Below are 17,812 nucleotides of genomic sequence, written 5' to 3' on the forward strand. Positions count from 1 at the left end.
AAATAAGCTGCTCTAAAAAGTTGCCTTTTTAGATAACCAGCCAGGCTTTGGGAACCCTTTGCATATTGTAAACGTAAAACAAGGATTGTATATAATATGAAAGTAACTTTGGGAAAGCCAAGCAAAGGACGCAATTTGGTCCCGAGAATATGGCCACATCAAGGCCAATTATGCCACGTCTGTGGTTTCTTACTATAGAGGAGGTAGCTGCCTTTACAGAGCTCACTCAAAATCCCAAATCCTTAAAGAAGCCTTGCCGCAGCTTTGGGTAAGTAAGACCCTTAAGATTAACATTGACCCAAAATCATTAAAGATTAATTTTAGGCTTCATGTACACTGGCATATTAAGGGTTATGGGAAGACCAGGTGCTGTGTGCGGCCACCCCTAGACATGAATGGAATAGAATATGCGATTATGTGCTGGTACTTGTGTATAGTGTATGGATGCAAACTTTCTGTATCTGGGAACAAGTCTGTATGTTATACCCATGTACAGCTGTGTAGAGCCAATTATATCTAGGGGCTGCTGTAACCCGGGTTTCCCGGGTGTGGAAAAAAGCCAGAATTTGTGTTGTATACCCCTTAATTTGTCTGTGTACATGAGGTCATAGCTGAATCGTCTTGGTTATCAATATTTAAATAGCATCTATTTCTCCAAGTAAAGTGTTCTTGCAAGCAGTTCTAAAGGTCAGTCTACCTAAAACTGTTTACATTTCTCTTTCTTTTTTAATGCCATTTTACAGCTGAGATTTTGGTGGACTAACCCTTTACAAGTTACAAAAATGTCCACTGAAATAAATAAAATGTGTGTGGGAAATGGCTATTATATCAGAATTTAGAACAAACTATCTATCTATGAGCAGAGCCTACCTATGTTACCAAGCAGGGCAAGTCTGCTGCCAGAACTTCTGGATTGTTTGACACAACACATACATGGGACATTTTAATGTATGATAGACTTGAAAAGAAGAAAACAATAAACGTAAACCTAGGGAACTTGGTAAATCCAGGGAACAAACACACATTCTAATTGATAAGCTATGCTTACAGGACTTCACAGTACATGTATATGCACTGTTAAACCTTCACCAACACTTGCTTGTAGGAACATAACTGCAATACTTCTATTACACACAGGAGTGTGTAGTCTCCAGTATAGACTGGAGTGTAATTAGAGAACCAGGGAAGAGCCAGTACATTTACATACAGAGGAAATTGCAGTAAGAGTATAATATGTAAACTACAATCTAGACAAGCTCTTTCAATCTCTGTTACTCTGGTCACCCATTGGACATAACTAGCTAAGAACTCCAATCTGCACTGTATAAAAACAGTAACATCTTAGTTTTAAAAGTGCATGTTTTTTATGTGTTCTGTTTAGTACATTTTCCATTAGCTTTTCCAGACACACGACAGATGTTGCACTCATCTGTTCCAATGAGCATGAGGAAAGAGAAATCATCTTTAAACTGCTGCATACTAAACCAAGGCTACTTTCTTTGATAAGGATTACTCATTAGTGATACTTACAGTTCTATACTGCTATTATTCATAGCAGGGCAGTGAGAATTCAATGTTTGGGATAGGGATTTACTTGAATGACATTAAAGTGAATGTATGACATTCAATGACATTTAGTGACATTAAACTCAGGAGTTAAATCCTAAAAATATATTCAAGTACCCTATTAACAAAAATGTATCTTATTTGTGTATCATTCGGCTGTAGATCTTCAAATCATCTCTGAATTGGTGCTGACACTGTCCTTCCTTCTGGAGGGTGCTTACTTTTGTTCCCCATGGTCCCTGTGTGTGTTGTAAAGTAGGCACTCCAAGCTCACTCCTGTGATCGACTATAATCAGTGGTGTATTTATGTATTTGGCTTACCTAGGCAAGCCATGACCCAGGAAGCAGTGAGATCGAGTAAGTGGCCGCCGGCTGCTTTTTGTTTTCTGAGTCACGATCCCATCCGTCGGCTGCTCTGTCCGGCTCTATCCGTCCTCCCACCCTCTGCACAAGCAGGCAAGCCGCCCTCCACTCCTACACACAGACGGGCTCCGGCTCTCCCCTCCTCTTCACAACATAGGCGTTTGACTACGACCGCCCCCCAGGAAGGTGCCGCCCTAGGCAAACACCTACTTTGCCTCGCGGTAAATACGCCCCTGACTATAATGTCAGCACAAATCAAGAAATAATGATTTGAGAATCTACAGCTGAGTGGAACACAAATAATCTACATTTTTGTAATAGTTAGTGTACTTGAATGCATATTTAAGATTTAACTCCTGAGTTTAGTGTCACTTTAAGTTTAAGGATTAATGTGCAGATTGCTTCTGCACTAAAACATGTGAGTTCCCTCACCCCGCTTCTAGTATGCCACAGTCTAGTATGTTACACGTGGACCTCAGATTCAGCACACAGCTTCCCACGGCCCAGACCTCTGCTGATCTGGGCAGTGTTTACATGCATTTTTTTGTTGCGTAGGTGATACTACAGGTTTTATAGAGATGAATGGGAGAGTTAAAAATCTTCCAACCGGCAATGCGACTCAGATCTGCCTTGGATCAATTGAATCAATTTGAATGATTGGTGATTCATGAAACAGAGATATCAGAAATTATACAGCACCAGCGTGAAGAAATATACTCTCACTATACTCCTAGTGGTCTGCAAGAGGACTAGATTCAGAGGGTTACAGAAAACTCAGATTAGTGTAAACTGAGTGAACATTCTAACTTCATAACAGATGAAGTGTAGCATAAGTAGCTCACTCACTGGTTTCCTGGAAATAATCTTGATATACAGAGTATAATGGCATTAGAGTGTTTTGTTAACTGGACATATCTTCACACTACCCCAATTATCAAGGCATCCAGTGCATGAGTGTATGCCAGCTATTATGTTCTAAACCTTTAGTAGCAGGGATTATTAATGGCCCTAGTGACGCTGCTGTACAGTAATACCATTACCAGGAATGCCATTGCCTTGTGATGGAAGATGAAAGAAGATGACTGACTCATTTAAAGTGACATTAAAGCCAAAAAATGTTTCCCCTCCCCCCCCCCCATGTAAATGTTAGCACTTACCTCAAATGATGTCTCTTATTCTGATCTTCCTCTTCTTTCCCCATGTTTTCACGTGTCCCTCCAGCGGTGTGACGTCACTCCGATCCAGCGCTGACTGCTCTGTCTCTCCGATCCAGCGGTGTCTGCAGGTGGGTGCACGCATCCATAGACTTACCTTGCGTCTCTGCTCCTCTCCCGGCCGAGAATCGGAACTGCGCATGCGCCCGCCCTGATTCTCGGCGCGGGATCGAGCAGCAATAACGAGGTAAGTTTAAAACCAGTTCAAGCGTTTTTTTTGTTTTTTTAAAACTTCTTGCCTATATCTACTGCTTGCTAGCAGTAGATATAGGCAAATAAACGGAGGGTTTAGAACCCCTTTAAGTTAAAAACCCAATTGAACCTTCAGTTGAAACCATCTGAGTACATTCCAGGTGCATTAGAACAAAAAGTGTGCACAGTCTTAGTTTATTTGTTTTCTAAAGCTACTACAGCTTGAGTGGAAAAGCCTACCCTCTGCTAGCAGCTGCAGAGTGGGATCCATGCTCTCTGTGGGAAAGCAGCAGGTTTGATAAGCCTCCTACTGAGTCTGACTTATAGCTTTGCAATCAGTAAAGCTCATAATCCCTGCTGATTGGTCAGCTCTGGCTCTGACTCAGCAGGGAAAATGTCAAACCTCTGAGAGATCACTGTTTCCCCCGTAGATAGCTAAGGTCCCACTCTGCAGCATGCTGGTAGGTTACAGGGTTTTCAACTCAGGCTGTGACTGCTTTACAAAGAAAATAAACTGTAAGCCATTGCACACCTTTTGTTTTAATACATGTGGAAACTGACAGGGTTATTTCCAAAAGGGTGAAGAGTGTGGAGAAGGCAGAAGTGGACAATCTAGGACAAAATAGCTGATTTGGAAAAATTCCCCAATTCAGCCCACTTTTCAGTTCAGCTATTTTGTCCTAGATTGTTCACTTCTCCTGACTTCTCCAAACTGTTCACCCTTTAGTGAATAACCCTGCGAATGTTCAATTCGGCTTTGAAGTAGAATATAAGTTTGCATTTTAATCCTCCCCCTCCACTTTAAAAAAAAAAAAAAAAAGCTAAACATTCTTGAATTATTTACCTTTTTTTTCTGCTATCCCTACCCTCCATGCCTCCATTCTCACCTAGGCAAAAAGGAAATTCCATTCTCCTTCTGCAGCCTCCTGGGATACTGACATTACATAATCCAGGAGGCTGCAGAAAGAGAATGTTTTCAATGCACACAAACAGACCCAGCGCCATATGGAAAGTATTGCCTCCTGGGATATGGGCCGTTGGTATCCCAGGAGACATTATTATCCTCAATTCATTGTACTGATAATTCAACAAGCATGTGTCTGCACATACATGAGATCTGGCACCACATCATGGGGGGGCAGCTTCAGTACAAACTGAATCCACTGGACTTGTAAGTATGTTATTACAGCGCAAAGGTAAGGAGGGAAAATAATTTCATTTGGGAGAGTTAAGTTCCTCTTTCAGGAAAAAAACTATTCTAGCATTACATCAATTTTTTTTCAAGCTTTGCTTAAGCAGTAGATCACAGTGACATGATCAATGTTGCATATTACACTGTTATAGAATTTGCTAAGAATGTCATGGCCCACTTCTACTATAAAAGCATCTCAACCTCATCCTGTAAAGTCAGATGTCCTGACCTGCATACTTTTTCTAGAGTTGTGACTCATTTATGTAGTGAGGATGGGAATGATGGCCTTGAAAATTGCACCATCAAAAACAAGTCTGCAATGGCCCAATATTTCTATGCTAGCAAGTTCTCTTTAACAAATTAGCAACACAACTTGATACTGTATTAAAAAGCAGATTTATACATTCAATTTACAATGCAGAGAATATGATTAAATGATTTACTGTATGTTATATAAGTGAAGGAAAATAGAAAAACATACCATTTGCATATGTTTCCACAGATCATCCTGGTCAGCATTTGAGAATGAAAATCTCTTCAAGTATGACTGTGATGAGACAAATGGAAGGTGCATTACTTCTTGAGGAGGTAAGCAGAGATCCATGTTGTATCAATTAATCAGCTGTGCCTGTCTAGTCTTATATTGCCAAAAGTTCAAAAATTCCAAAAATGATTTTCTAAACTCACGCTGATCCCTTTGATGAAGAGTCTCTCTGTCAGGAAGGTGGAAGCCATTCGGAGCAAAGCAGATGCCTGCAGCAAAGAGGACACGATAATTAATGATGTGCTAATGTTTTCAGTAGCATTCAGTGTAATCAATTTAGCTAATGACTTGCTGTAGCTAATAAAGATGACTTTCTTTAATTAGAATAATAATTTAAAGGACCAGTCCACCCAAAACCTGTATACTGTAGCTCACAGCTGGAACAAAGGTGGAAGGAAACACCCAAAGCTTTTACTCAGAAATTTGGGCAGGGGAAGCTTACTGTTGTACTATTCAAAATATCTGAGAAGCCAAAATCGAATGCAGTCCATCCTTTTTACCTATAGTTAAACATCACTTTTGGACCAATCCTTTAATCAGAGCTACTGACAGGCATTTTCTACTGTGCTCATGGCTGTGTGAGTACTATCTGGATGCAGGGTAAAAACACAGCCCAAAGACCAACAATAATTATCTCTGGAATGGCAATAGTCAGTGCTCATTTACAATTCCCTTAAACTCACCTTGGATCTGACAGGTAACACCTCGTGTGATCAAAGGTGACAGAAATGTCAATAGGTACTGGCAAACTGGTAATGAGAATTATAAAGTGGAAACACATCTTAGAAATAAGGAAACCTCAACTGTAGCCTTTGGAGGATGTAAATGCTCTAAACTGGCCATATAGATATGCCAGTTTTGTGGCAATTCAGGAGATTTCCCTCAGCTTACAATAAACCAAAAGAAAATCTGGAAATAAACAATCCACAGCAATTGTGGACCTACTGTTTCTCCTCTTAAATTTTATTGAGCATAAAGAAGGTAGCTATAGAAGCAGTACAATATTCAAAATAAAACTCAACAAAAGTACAGAAGACATTGTAAGGAAAAGGGGCCAAGAGAAAGGAGGGGGGAATAACCACATAATACACAATTCAGAAAAAAACTGAAAATGAAATTCAAGCATCTTTCCTATAACGAGAAAGTCAAACAAGCTGGTCATATCTCCTGGTACAGCACAAATGTGGTTGTATGTGTATCAATAAGCTATGTGTTCAGTAGGAACCTATAGCTCCTAACAAGGAAGAGAAAAGAAGAGAGACAACATGAAAAATATGGAAACATAAATAGGTAGAATAAGGGAAGATGAGGACTGGGAAGATCAGATTCCTGCATATTAGGAGTACAGAGGATTCAGAAAGAAACCACAGAGTGAGATAGTAGAGTGGCAGGACACCGGACGTGTCCTGCCAGACGTACTTCCGTGGGTGGGGAGCACCCCCTCCCTACTGGGGGGGAGCGGCCATTATCTAACAGATCTCTCAAGAACAAATCCAGGGCGTATGTTAGCGTCTAAGTGGAACCTGATTTAAGTCTCGCATAGAAGTCACCACTACAAAAATGACTCCATGGATTCCACAATCTAGAGAATTTGACAAGTTTATCTTGCTTAGTGAAAAGGAGTTCCTCCATTTCAGTAATACAATCTAGCTGATGAACCCAATCGGTTATCGTGGGAGCCCTAGTGTTCCTCCACAGCCTGGGTATCAGTGATCTGGCTGCATTTATCAGATGCTTGCTAAGGGATTTCTGCGGCCCCACGACCTACTATTTCTAACAACAAAATGGCTGGAATGACTGTAGACATGTATCTAAACCATCTGATGCCAGTTGATGGGCATTTTGATCAGCCTACAGCCCATGTTTAAAAATCTAGTAACATGGAAATGGTAAAAACATAAGTGACAGGGTCAGTTATGAAGGATCAGATTTACCAGGAGCCCTGTGCCTGGAGACAGCAGAGAAAGAAACTGCTTTTTCCTGTATATTTAGTTATTGGCATCACCTTTTTTTTCTACATAATAAATAGAATACAGTCATCTCATATAAGCTTATTTACACAGTGTCAAAATATTCAAATACAGGTTTGGCCCATTAAAAGAAAAAAAAAGTAGAGCTAGTTGGATATTATTATTCACGCCAAATGTGTGTTTACAGGCTCCAGCAATGCAAATGCAGCCCTGAATCCATGCAGTCAAGTTTTAATTCAAAAGCTGATGGAGTTTCCAAAACTACACATGACCAACATAAGGCTGAGACTAACTGTAAGTTTCTCTTATGCACCAATCTGTGTACTAATAATACATTAAGTACAAATACATTTCTCACATTCTTTTTTCTTTCCCCTACTCAATGCTTGAACCTTTTGAACAGGGGTTCCTAACTGAGGGTATCCATACCCCTCGTGGGTATGGGAACCAAATAATCAGGTAATGAGGCTGGATCTCTACATAAATTAAAAGACATCGCTTTTATATTAGATTTGAAAAAATATAATCGTTATATTGATAGTGATGATTTTGACATTCTGGTCTGGGGACATATTAGGTCGTCGACTGTAGGTTTGTAATTTTAAAGAGGTTAAGAACCCCTGATCGTGAAAGCCTTTGTTACAGATTAGCTCCCCAGCAACAAGCTGACTGTTTGTGTATGTTATGTCAGCAGTTCAGATTTTGCAAAGCTATTAATTACAGTTCTGATAGCAACAGTGTGACATATCTTACCTTGTCATATGTGAATTCATCAAATAATAGCATTATATCATCCACATTATCAATGTCTTCTGCTTTTACTGATACAGCTCTGGCAGTTGCTCGGGCATCTCTCTCAAAAATATTTATCAGGTTGTGCACCATAAAAAACTCATTCTGCATATAAAACCAACATTATTTTTAATGACAGATTGATATTATTTATGTCATTTAGGCAAATGGTAAAGTATGCAGTATATTGTGTGTGTTTGCTGTTTCTGCAGATATAACACTGAAAGGGTAATGAATCATACTGTAGACTGGGCCAGATTTCAGTTGTGCCTTCACCTAGACCACTTTTTACACATATAGTTTATACTACCTAGTGTATCAAAGGCTTGTCATTTTTCTTCAAGAAGCTGTCTCTTCCTTAGCATTAACACTGGGTAGATCTCATTATTCTCTATGACCAAGCAGTATGCATGCACATGTCTTAAAAGACCTACTTACCCCTATTTTTTTACTTACCTTGCTCCTGATGGAAGATAATCTTCTGTCAAATCCTGTGATAGCTTCCTTGTCTTCCAGTGGTGCAGATAGGTGGAGTCTGGAGGGCTATGTCTGGTATGCACACCCTTAAGTACTAGCGAGGGGGCATTCAGGTGATACGTTACCTAGCGTATATATTGCCAGCTGGGGTGACCGGTCTCCTTAACAGGAAATGCTGCCTCAATCAAAGTTACCAGGCAGCCTATCCTGATGTTTTAGGGCAGAAATTAGTAAGTTACAGTAGAAAAAAAAATGGGAAATTATAAAGTCGGGGCACTTGTTCCATTTTTTTATTTGAAAAAAAATTGTCTTGAGAACAGCTTTAAGAGATGCTTGGATTCCTGGAAGAGGCCAATACTACACAAGCCGTTGACTTAATGGGAAGCCAACATTTCTGTTTCTAATCACCAGAGGTATATATGAACATATCAATGATTTTTGTCAAGACTGATATCCTTCTTTAAATGTTTTTTGATCATTGAAGGATTATTTTTCAAAATTATACTGTCTTGTATTTGAATCTCGGTTGATATAATGCATGTCAGATCATATAATGTTCCTCTAAAAATTACCTCAACAATACTCTTCCGACTTTATCCTTAAAAGGGCCAGTCAACCCAAAAAGTGATATTATAGTTATAGTTAAAAAATGTTAGGTTTGGTCACCTCTCACTGGCTTTTGTGAGCATGTTGTATTCCAGCTGTTCATGTTGTATTCTCCATACTCAAAATAAAAAATAAAAATCCAAGAAAGAGAATAAGGCCTCCTTATAATGGCTGCAGCAGATGTGCAGACATGAGAAATTAGTCACAGAGATCTCTCCAGCTCACTCCACACAAAAAATGATATCCCACATTCTGGTAGCCAATTAACCTAACAGTTTTTTTTATATCTAAAAGAGACTCCAGTGGTGAGAACTCTCTCACCAATACGATATCTCAAGTCTGCAGATCCGCTGAAGGCATTACAAGGCCCATTCTCCTTGTAGGATTTTGATATTGCATTTTTGTATGGCGAATGCAAAATGAATAGTAGGAACACCCCAAGGATGACAGGAAGAAAGAATGAAACTAATGAAGGAAAATGCATACTGGAGTTTCTAAGAAAAATAAGCCAATGAGAAACTGAACCAAATAATCCAACAATAATGAAAACAGAATGGAAATAAGAAAACACAATGTGATAAAATATTACTGTCAATGAGGTGAAATCTTAGCACACAGTATCATCTGACATGCAGATACAAGACCATATCATTTTCAAAAATAATCTCTTAATGAAAACCTTTATGTTTTTTTTTTAAAATAAGAATTGCTGACACTTTCCCTTCAGGGGCCTAATTATTAATCCACTTCATTTCTTTCGTGGTATTGGTCAAACACATCTTGCTGCCCGAGACATGGTAGAATGAGGCATCTATTTGTACAAACTCCACCTCACGCATCATGCAATTACAGTATTTTAAAGTGACACTAAACTCAGAAGTTAAACCTTAAAAATGCATTCAGGTACCTTACCTAATAACAAAAATGTAGCTTATTTGTGTATCACTCGGCTGTAGTTCCTCAAATCTTCTCTGAATTGGTGTTGACAATGTTGTTTCATCTGGAGGGTGGCTACTTTTGTTCCCTATGGTCCCTGTGTCTGTTGTAAAGTTGCCACCACTCCAAGCTCACTCTTGATGTGGACTACAATCTCACATTTAGTTTACAAATTTATATTGAGATTGTAGTCCCACTTTACCCTGCTGCCATTGGCACTGGTGCCATGAGTGGCATTATGGCAATAAGAGTCCGGTCTTCTATAATAAATGTTTACCTCTGTTTTTATTACAATTCAGTGTAAAATGGATATAATGTCGAGAAAATATGTTCATCCCCATATTCCTGTCCTGCTGTAAGCAGAGTAGTACTGTAGGATTTTTTTTTTTGGCCATATACAAAAAAGTTGTTTACATAGAGAGACATGTTCTTACTAGAAATGGCACAGCAAGCTCCGGCAACATGCAAAAGAGATAAATAGCTGCAAGCTTTCACATACCCACTGTTCATTTCCATTTCTAGGTGAATACCTAGTGCAAAAATCTAGAAAAAAACTACACCCTGCTATGTTAAACAGAGAACCTCCATAATTGTCCATAAATGCAGCATTGCAAATGTCTTACACTGGGAAAATGTGCCTGAAATTACTTCCATTTATATACCAACCCCAAAGATACACTTGTCATATTCTGTGACCCCTTTTAACCAGTTTTCAGTGCGTGAATATTTTTCTGATCGCCACTTTTATATAAATACTTTAAATAACAGAGTTTATGTTTTAAATGTCTGTTCATCGCACAAACCTTCATATGAGGAAAAGTTCACAGTCCACTTTACAGGAAAATTGATCATCGGTTCCTTCAGCTAATAGATCAGCATGTTACTATAACTTTTTGTTACTTTTTTCTCAAATAAAATAAATAAACTCTCTATACCAACACATTACTAAAACCTGCAAGATTACTCTGGTGGTACAAGTAGTTTTACAGAAACCTCCAATTCTGTCTCAGATAAAAAGCCATGAAAAGGTATAACAGATATTTTGCTCTTTACCAAGAAAGAGCTCAGCCATCAATCCCACGTTTTTAGAATTTAAGGTAGGCTCCCTAGTTTTAAAATAAGCTTATAACAAGGCAGGTAAGAATTTTAACAAACACACCCACTGTGGTGTCATTGAAAAAACCAAGTGTTTACATTTAATGGATAGTAATGGATGTAAATGATGATGGATCTCTATGCTGGGCTACTTGGTAATTAAAATTGCTATTTGTAATCTCATGTACTGAATATGTTTATATTAAAAGGTACTTTTGGAAGTAGGTGAAAAGTGTCCCACAGCAAGATGTCTACACCTCAGTGCCTAGCAACACTCTATTGTCCTCCTCTGTAATGCCTTTAATGTCCACCCTATTTTCTTGCCAACTGGATTGTGTCTTGCTGACTGGATTATGTATTTATGATCTTACTGTACTTTATAAAGAAAGTAGGAGGTAGAGTAAGACACGCTTGCAGGTTTACATAAAAATAATAGGTCCATGGTAGGACCAATATTAGGTAGCTACATGCAGTTGTTTACCTGCGTCATGTATGATAATGTCATTCAGCTTATTGGATGTCTGCCTCCTCTTTCAAAATTAAGCCTTTCAAAGAACACATCTGGTTCAAACGTCACTTCTGTGTATTGAACACGCAATGCAATTTAGTGAAAACTGATACCCACCAATTTCAGTTTGGGGTCAACCAGGCTAGCCCCTGCGTATTCCATGTAAGAGGCAAACCCTTCATTTAGCCATATGTCGTTCCACCACTTCATGGTAACAAGGTTTCCAAACCACTAGATTAGAAAGAAAACATGAAATGACAATGGCTTGTATGGTGCATGTGTTGATATTATAAGATACATTATAATATTGCTTAGGGGATCAACACACCCAAAATTGATATTTCAATTCTTCATAGATGCTAAAAAGCTTAACCTTGTGAGAGTTTATTATATCTCTCAAGGAAAATTCTGCTCTTAAATTCCCATGTTTGTATACCCACAGAAGCCTTCATAAGATGTTTCACTGTCCTTCTTGGATTCCTGGGTAAGAACACCAGAACTTCAAGAAGGGTGGGAGCAGAGCTAAAAACAATGGCAGAGAGATCTAACTGCTTGGCCTCAAGAGATACACAGTATTAGCATTCCAGAATAAAACTATAAATATAATATTAGTGAAATGTCCAAGAAAAGCAAAGTAAATTTCAGTTATTTGAACATGAAGAAGTGTGTACTTCTGCAGCTCTTTTTTAAACTACAGTCATCTGGACTATTGATACACACAGGGCTATTTGCGAAAGGGTGAAGAGTTTGGAAAAGGTAGAACATATCTAGGACAACATAGTTGGATTGGAAAGTCCCAGATTGTTCACTTCTCCTGCCTTCTCCAAACTCTTCACCCTTTTGTGAATAACCGTTATAGTGTTTTTATATAGATCTGTTATCAATAATCTATGGCTGTGCTGCAATGCTACATTTCACCTGTAGGTCTGTAACTAAAGCTGCACGTCTAGTGGAAATGAAAAATCTGTGTATGAGTATGAAGTGGGAAAGTCTGAATAACTGGGAGGATCTGGCTAACTGATTTCAACTTACACAGAGTTAATATCTTCAGTCCAGGAGCAGTTTCTGACAAGGCTTTGGGATAGTTAACCACCTACTACACCCAAATCTAATTCAGCCGATTTATTACAGTAAAATATATGTGCAAAGAACAAGACAAAGACAGGCATCCGGTGAGAAAAAGTTTATGCGCCCATAACAATTTTTATGGATTATTGAATCACCTGGATTCTAAATGTGTTGTGATCTTCAATTAAGTCATAATAACAAATAAAGGCAATCTAACAAACAAAACCCACACCATTTTACATTTGCCATAACTTAATTAAACAAACATTTTAAACTATCAAGGTAATTGAGGGAAAACATTGAAAAACTGTTAGATAACAATCTCTTGTACAGATGGTAATTTTAGTCAAGTGCTCCAATCAATTAAATAATGAATTCTAGTTAACAGAGTATAAATCCCATATGTTTGTATTTTGTAAATGTCTAACTTCAATAGACTGCTTAGAATAAAGGCACTCCATTTCAGTGGTCAGGGCATTTAAGTTACCCGTAGACCTATGAGGGAGGTTGAATGTATATGCATGATCTGACCAACCTTAGGTAATGGAGTTGGGTGGTGAGTACACCGACATGACCTCTCTGTTTAGCCTGGCATCCTTTTTGTTGCTGTACAGTACAGTTATAATAGACAATGAACACTACTTGCAGACACTGCCATTGCCGCTTTCCTTACAGTGATAGCAATCGGGATGGCTTTTGTAACCTGGTCAATAAACTGTTCCTACAGACAGCAGCTGTCTACTGGAGTCAGAGGCTTTCTAGTTACATGAGACCACATGAGTTTTTTGCATGAGACCATCATGCAAAAAACAGTTGAATCAGGTGTCTATTATTTCTTATCGGTGATACCCTTATTTTGCCATTGTGAAATATGGAGTGTCATCTCCAACTGAGTATGCAGCTTTACTCTTCTATTTTGGATTTTTACCATTTCGGTTAATGAAACCCTGTTTGACTTTTAGAATAGAGACAGACTCCATAATATTTTGCTGTGGATTTTTTTACTACTGCTTGAGTGCATTAACAAAAAGTTTTTTCCTCAGTTGCCCACAAAACACTGTTCCTGTAGTGTTGTAGAACACTCAAGGTTTTTAGCACTTAAAGAAAAACTTTACCCTTATCTTTAAAATGACAACAGTGCAACCTTTAGAACTGTTTAGTATTGACAATCTACAAACAGATACTTAGAGATAATTGCATACTTTATATTGTTTGTATACCGTATCTTTCTTTTCCTCCTCAGTCTTTTAATGGTGGCCATTTTCACTAAGGGCAGATTGAGATATCTCTCTTTGCTTCCTGGAACTCTGGGACATGTGACTAGAACATGTGACCATGCACATCGTCTCAGGAAAAAATGCCTTTCCCTGAGATCTCACAAGTTTTTATAGAAGTTTACCGATGAGATTTCCCAGCATGTACCTATATACTGCAGCTGTAACCTTCCCAGGATACGTCTGTTAGGCATAGGCTACATCGCTAATGCCTAAGAAGACCAGGAAGTGGAAAATCGGTAATTGTAAGTAAAATAAGAATATGAATGTAACATGATTTCATATCAGCATACAGAGCTGAATACCGAGTTGGCTTTTAGTGAAAGGGAGTAAAGGTACACTTTAAGACAAACTGTGGTGTATTTTTTTTGGGGGGGAGTGGCTTTCTCAGTGGTAACTTTACATAAACACCTTTTCTTTAGTGTTTTCCTTTAGTGGACTAGTGGACTCAGGAAATCAGAGTGTTATCCAGTACAAGAGATGCATGCATGTCTTTAGCTTTTACCCTTGGGTTCTTTGTCACCTATCTCAGAGCTTTACAATGTTGTCCTTGGGCTGATCTATATAGGACACCCATCCTTAGAGTGAATCTGTGCTTTTTAAATGCAGGGCAAAGCAACACTTAAATACCCACCCTACCCCTGCATATACTCTGCTTTTCTTCACTCATCTGCAACTCCATTTGCTGCTGGGAGAGAAAAAAAAAACCTGATGCTTCAGCATATTGAGATCATGTGACTTCCTCCGTTCCTCCCATGTGACCGTGCATTTGCTTGGTGATTGGCCAAGCACTGTCACATGAGGGCAGGGAGAGAGTCCTCATTCCTGTTTAAGCCAGACCTGAAATCCAAATGAAGCTCACACTGGACTTCTGGATATCTTTTTTTTATTGTACTATACTGAAAGTTACCACAATTCTGTTGGTAACCATAGTTATTTTATCAGTTCTTTATATGACAGGGTCAGTTAAGCCCACATCTGCATTAAACAGGAATTCTTTACTCCAGTTAACCTCTTTTCAGCATATCATTCAAATAATTTTTTTCTTCAGTGGCCTTCATTATAACAATAAACATAAGCCATTATTTTGCAATGAGTAGCTTCTGAGATGGTTTTTGATATTACTTAAATACTTTACTAATAGATCAATTATTATTTTATAATGTATGGCCCTGAGATTGCATTTATAGCTGTTTGTATAGTTCAGGACTGCAATTATTTTGATTTTAACAAGCCAAATGTTTGACTCGGGAATTAGTTTTTTTTTAATTTAAGATGAGTGCTTATGGTTGTTCTTTCAAATTCTCAGGCTGAACCAACTCACTGGCCACATGATCACGCTCTACAATGACAACATAATTTTCAGCCAATCAACATTCATTCTCATTCATACTCAATAACAGCATGATTAAAAAGATCTGGGACATTTTACCACATGCCTGGTGTCCTATCTCATGGGCAACAATCAGAGAAGTCAATGCCTTAGAAGTGCTGAACTTTTGATCTGGGTTATACATCAATGAAGTTTCTTGAAAAGTAATTAATCCCCAGTTTTCCATTGCACCAACACCAAGGTCAGGCATTGCTACAAAATCTAGAAGAGAAGAAGATAGGGGTTTACCAATACACCAAGTTAAGCAAGGTAAGACAACAAGAAGTGTATTTTGTCACAGTTTTGCCTCTATTTCTGCTCTAATGACAACCCAACCCCCACACCCCCACACGTAGACCTGCCACGTTCCCCTTGTAAGGCAAAGTGACAGGTTCCAATATTAGGTTCTCCTTCCTGCTTCCGCTGATGGTTACATTCAAAGTGTTTTCCTGCAGCTCCATTTTCCTGCTCAGCCCTGTGATATACTCATTACTTCTAGGTATGGAGAAGCATGATGGAGTGCTCGCATGATGAAGTGCTCAACGCCTGAGCACCCAAACACCAATTCTGAGCACTGTCATGTAGGGGGAAGTTCACAGTGTAAGCTCTAGCACAGATTGACATGGCGCTTACCACAGGGCTTTTTACTCAGGAAGTCAACAAAAGAACATGTTGGCAGAGGAGCTAAGAGAGGGCAGGTATCAGTAGGAGAAAAGAACCTGACACTTTGCCATAGGCAACTGGTTTACATTAACACTTAACCAAACAATAACCCCCTAAACCCCTCAAAAAGTGCATATTTATCAGTGCCAAAATTGCCCAGTGCCACATCCTTACTGTCCACATGACAAGATCTTACAGCTTCAACATCTTGCCAACAATAGCAAATAATTCAGAAAGTGATATAGATTGGTACCAGGACAACATGCCCAACAGGATTGCACCATTTTAAGTTATTTTTATTTATGTATGTATTTACTTATTTTAATATCTGTAATCTACTTATAACATACATAGGACCATACTTACCTGTTTTCTGCAGTGGATATGAGACATTCAGAAAATCCTCCATAAATGAAAGTATTGGTCCTGCAATGGCCAAAGCAAAGTTTGCATATCCTTTTTGTACTACTTCCTTTCTTGCCCAAATTCGTATCTAAAGCAACGCAAAATATAAAAAAAGAAATAAAAAGAATACAATAACTCATTACAATATTTTAAAAGCTAAGATATAATTAAGTAACATACATGATTAGTTTACCTGTATGAGCCTAAAATATGCTGCTTTTTGTATATTTAGCATTTTGTAACCAGCTTAAACCTATGATTTTTTAAATCATTTTTAATAGATTGCCAATACTCATAAATCTCTGTAGGATTAATGTTACACAGGTGACATAGGATGGTGAAATACATCCTTAAGCAGGAACATGTTTTTATAATGAATATGAATTGTCAACTTATTCTGTACTAGTTGCATTTCTTCCCGCATTTGAAGAGTGTTATGTTTTGCCCTGACACGTGAGAAAGGTTTCTGTTTCTTTGTGCTGCATTGGGGATGTATGAAATGTCAACTTGCATAGTATGTGAACCTTTTGGTGAAATGCCAAGTTGGAATCATCCCAGCAAAAATCTGAGAATGCTTACATATAAACAGAAGATATGATTTGTCCAAATGCATTACTGCTAGAAACAGACCTTTCACAGCCATGTGCCATGTTTTTGTAATAAAATATGGTGCCCAAAAAGGAGCTTTCTGTGTTCATTCTTGTTAAGTGGTTACCATTAACTTTGTATTGGGAGTGTATTCATCCGCATGCTACAGACATGGACGCAGGGCCGACCTTAGGCCTTTAGGCGCCCTGTGCGAGAAAGTTTTACAGTGCCAATGCTCCTAAGTGGCCACATTCCTCAGTAACCACACCCCTTAGTGACCACACCCCTCAGTAACCACACCGCTCACTGGCCACACCCATTTCTCCAAAACCCGCACCATTTAAAGACTCCCATTTTGTTAAGCCCCAAAAAAACTAAATAAAAAGTATGATAAAAATAAAACTTTTATTCAAAGGTACTAAACTGGTAAGCACAATATAAGTATTCTTATTAAATAAAACAACTGTAGGCAAACAAGTGGTAAACAAGAAATGTCAAACAAAAATAGAGTCTATAAAAATAAAGTGTCAGGATGTCATGCAGACAAGTAAGTGCATCTAGAAAAGTAAAAATAAAAAACAGAACACAAAACATAGACTACATGTTAAACTAATTAATTACTATATGCTGAAATATACAAAAAATGTATTCAAGCACATAATAATTTGTTTGTGAAAGCGCAGCGGCCATGTTAGCCACCGCCTCCAAGTGCCACCATCTTGGAGGCGGGGAGCATGACGTCACATGACGCCATGCATGTGTGGAGTCAGTTGATGTTACACGCCGGTACAGTCGCCACCATCTTGGTGTATACGCCCAACACGTGTGGTGTCATGTGACATTATGTGGCGGTGGCTGAATCCAAAGCAGCATAAAAATTTGTTTTGTTTGCTGAAACGAACTAAAACATTTTTAGTTTTCGCTCATTTTATCCTAAATGAATTCTCACATGTCTAATAATATGTGTGTGTGTTTGTGGGGGGGGGG

General features: G+C 38.5%; 1 protein-coding gene across 1 annotated transcript in view; it reads right to left on the minus strand.

Moving 5' to 3' along the window:
- LVRN (laeverin) overlaps positions 1 to 17,812 on the minus strand; it is a 105,653-nt gene that overhangs the window by 28,188 nt on the left and 59,653 nt on the right. Inside the window, exons 4-9 of the mRNA XM_018559840.1 lie at positions 16,199 to 16,325; positions 15,237 to 15,391; positions 11,573 to 11,686; positions 7,795 to 7,938; positions 5,215 to 5,280; positions 5,009 to 5,074 (exon numbers count right to left, since the gene is read on the minus strand). Of these exons, the coding sequence (XP_018415342.1) occupies positions 5,009 to 5,074; positions 5,215 to 5,280; positions 7,795 to 7,938; positions 11,573 to 11,686; positions 15,237 to 15,391; positions 16,199 to 16,325 (672 nt within the window). The remainder of the gene's footprint in view (positions 1 to 5,008; positions 5,075 to 5,214; positions 5,281 to 7,794; positions 7,939 to 11,572; positions 11,687 to 15,236; positions 15,392 to 16,198; positions 16,326 to 17,812) is intronic.

Source organism: Nanorana parkeri, unplaced genomic scaffold (genome assembly GCF_000935625.1).
Source record: "Nanorana parkeri isolate BGI_ZX_2015 unplaced genomic scaffold, ASM93562v1 scaffold417, whole genome shotgun sequence".
In the NCBI taxonomy this organism is placed as follows: Eukaryota; Metazoa; Chordata; class Amphibia; order Anura; family Dicroglossidae; genus Nanorana; species Nanorana parkeri.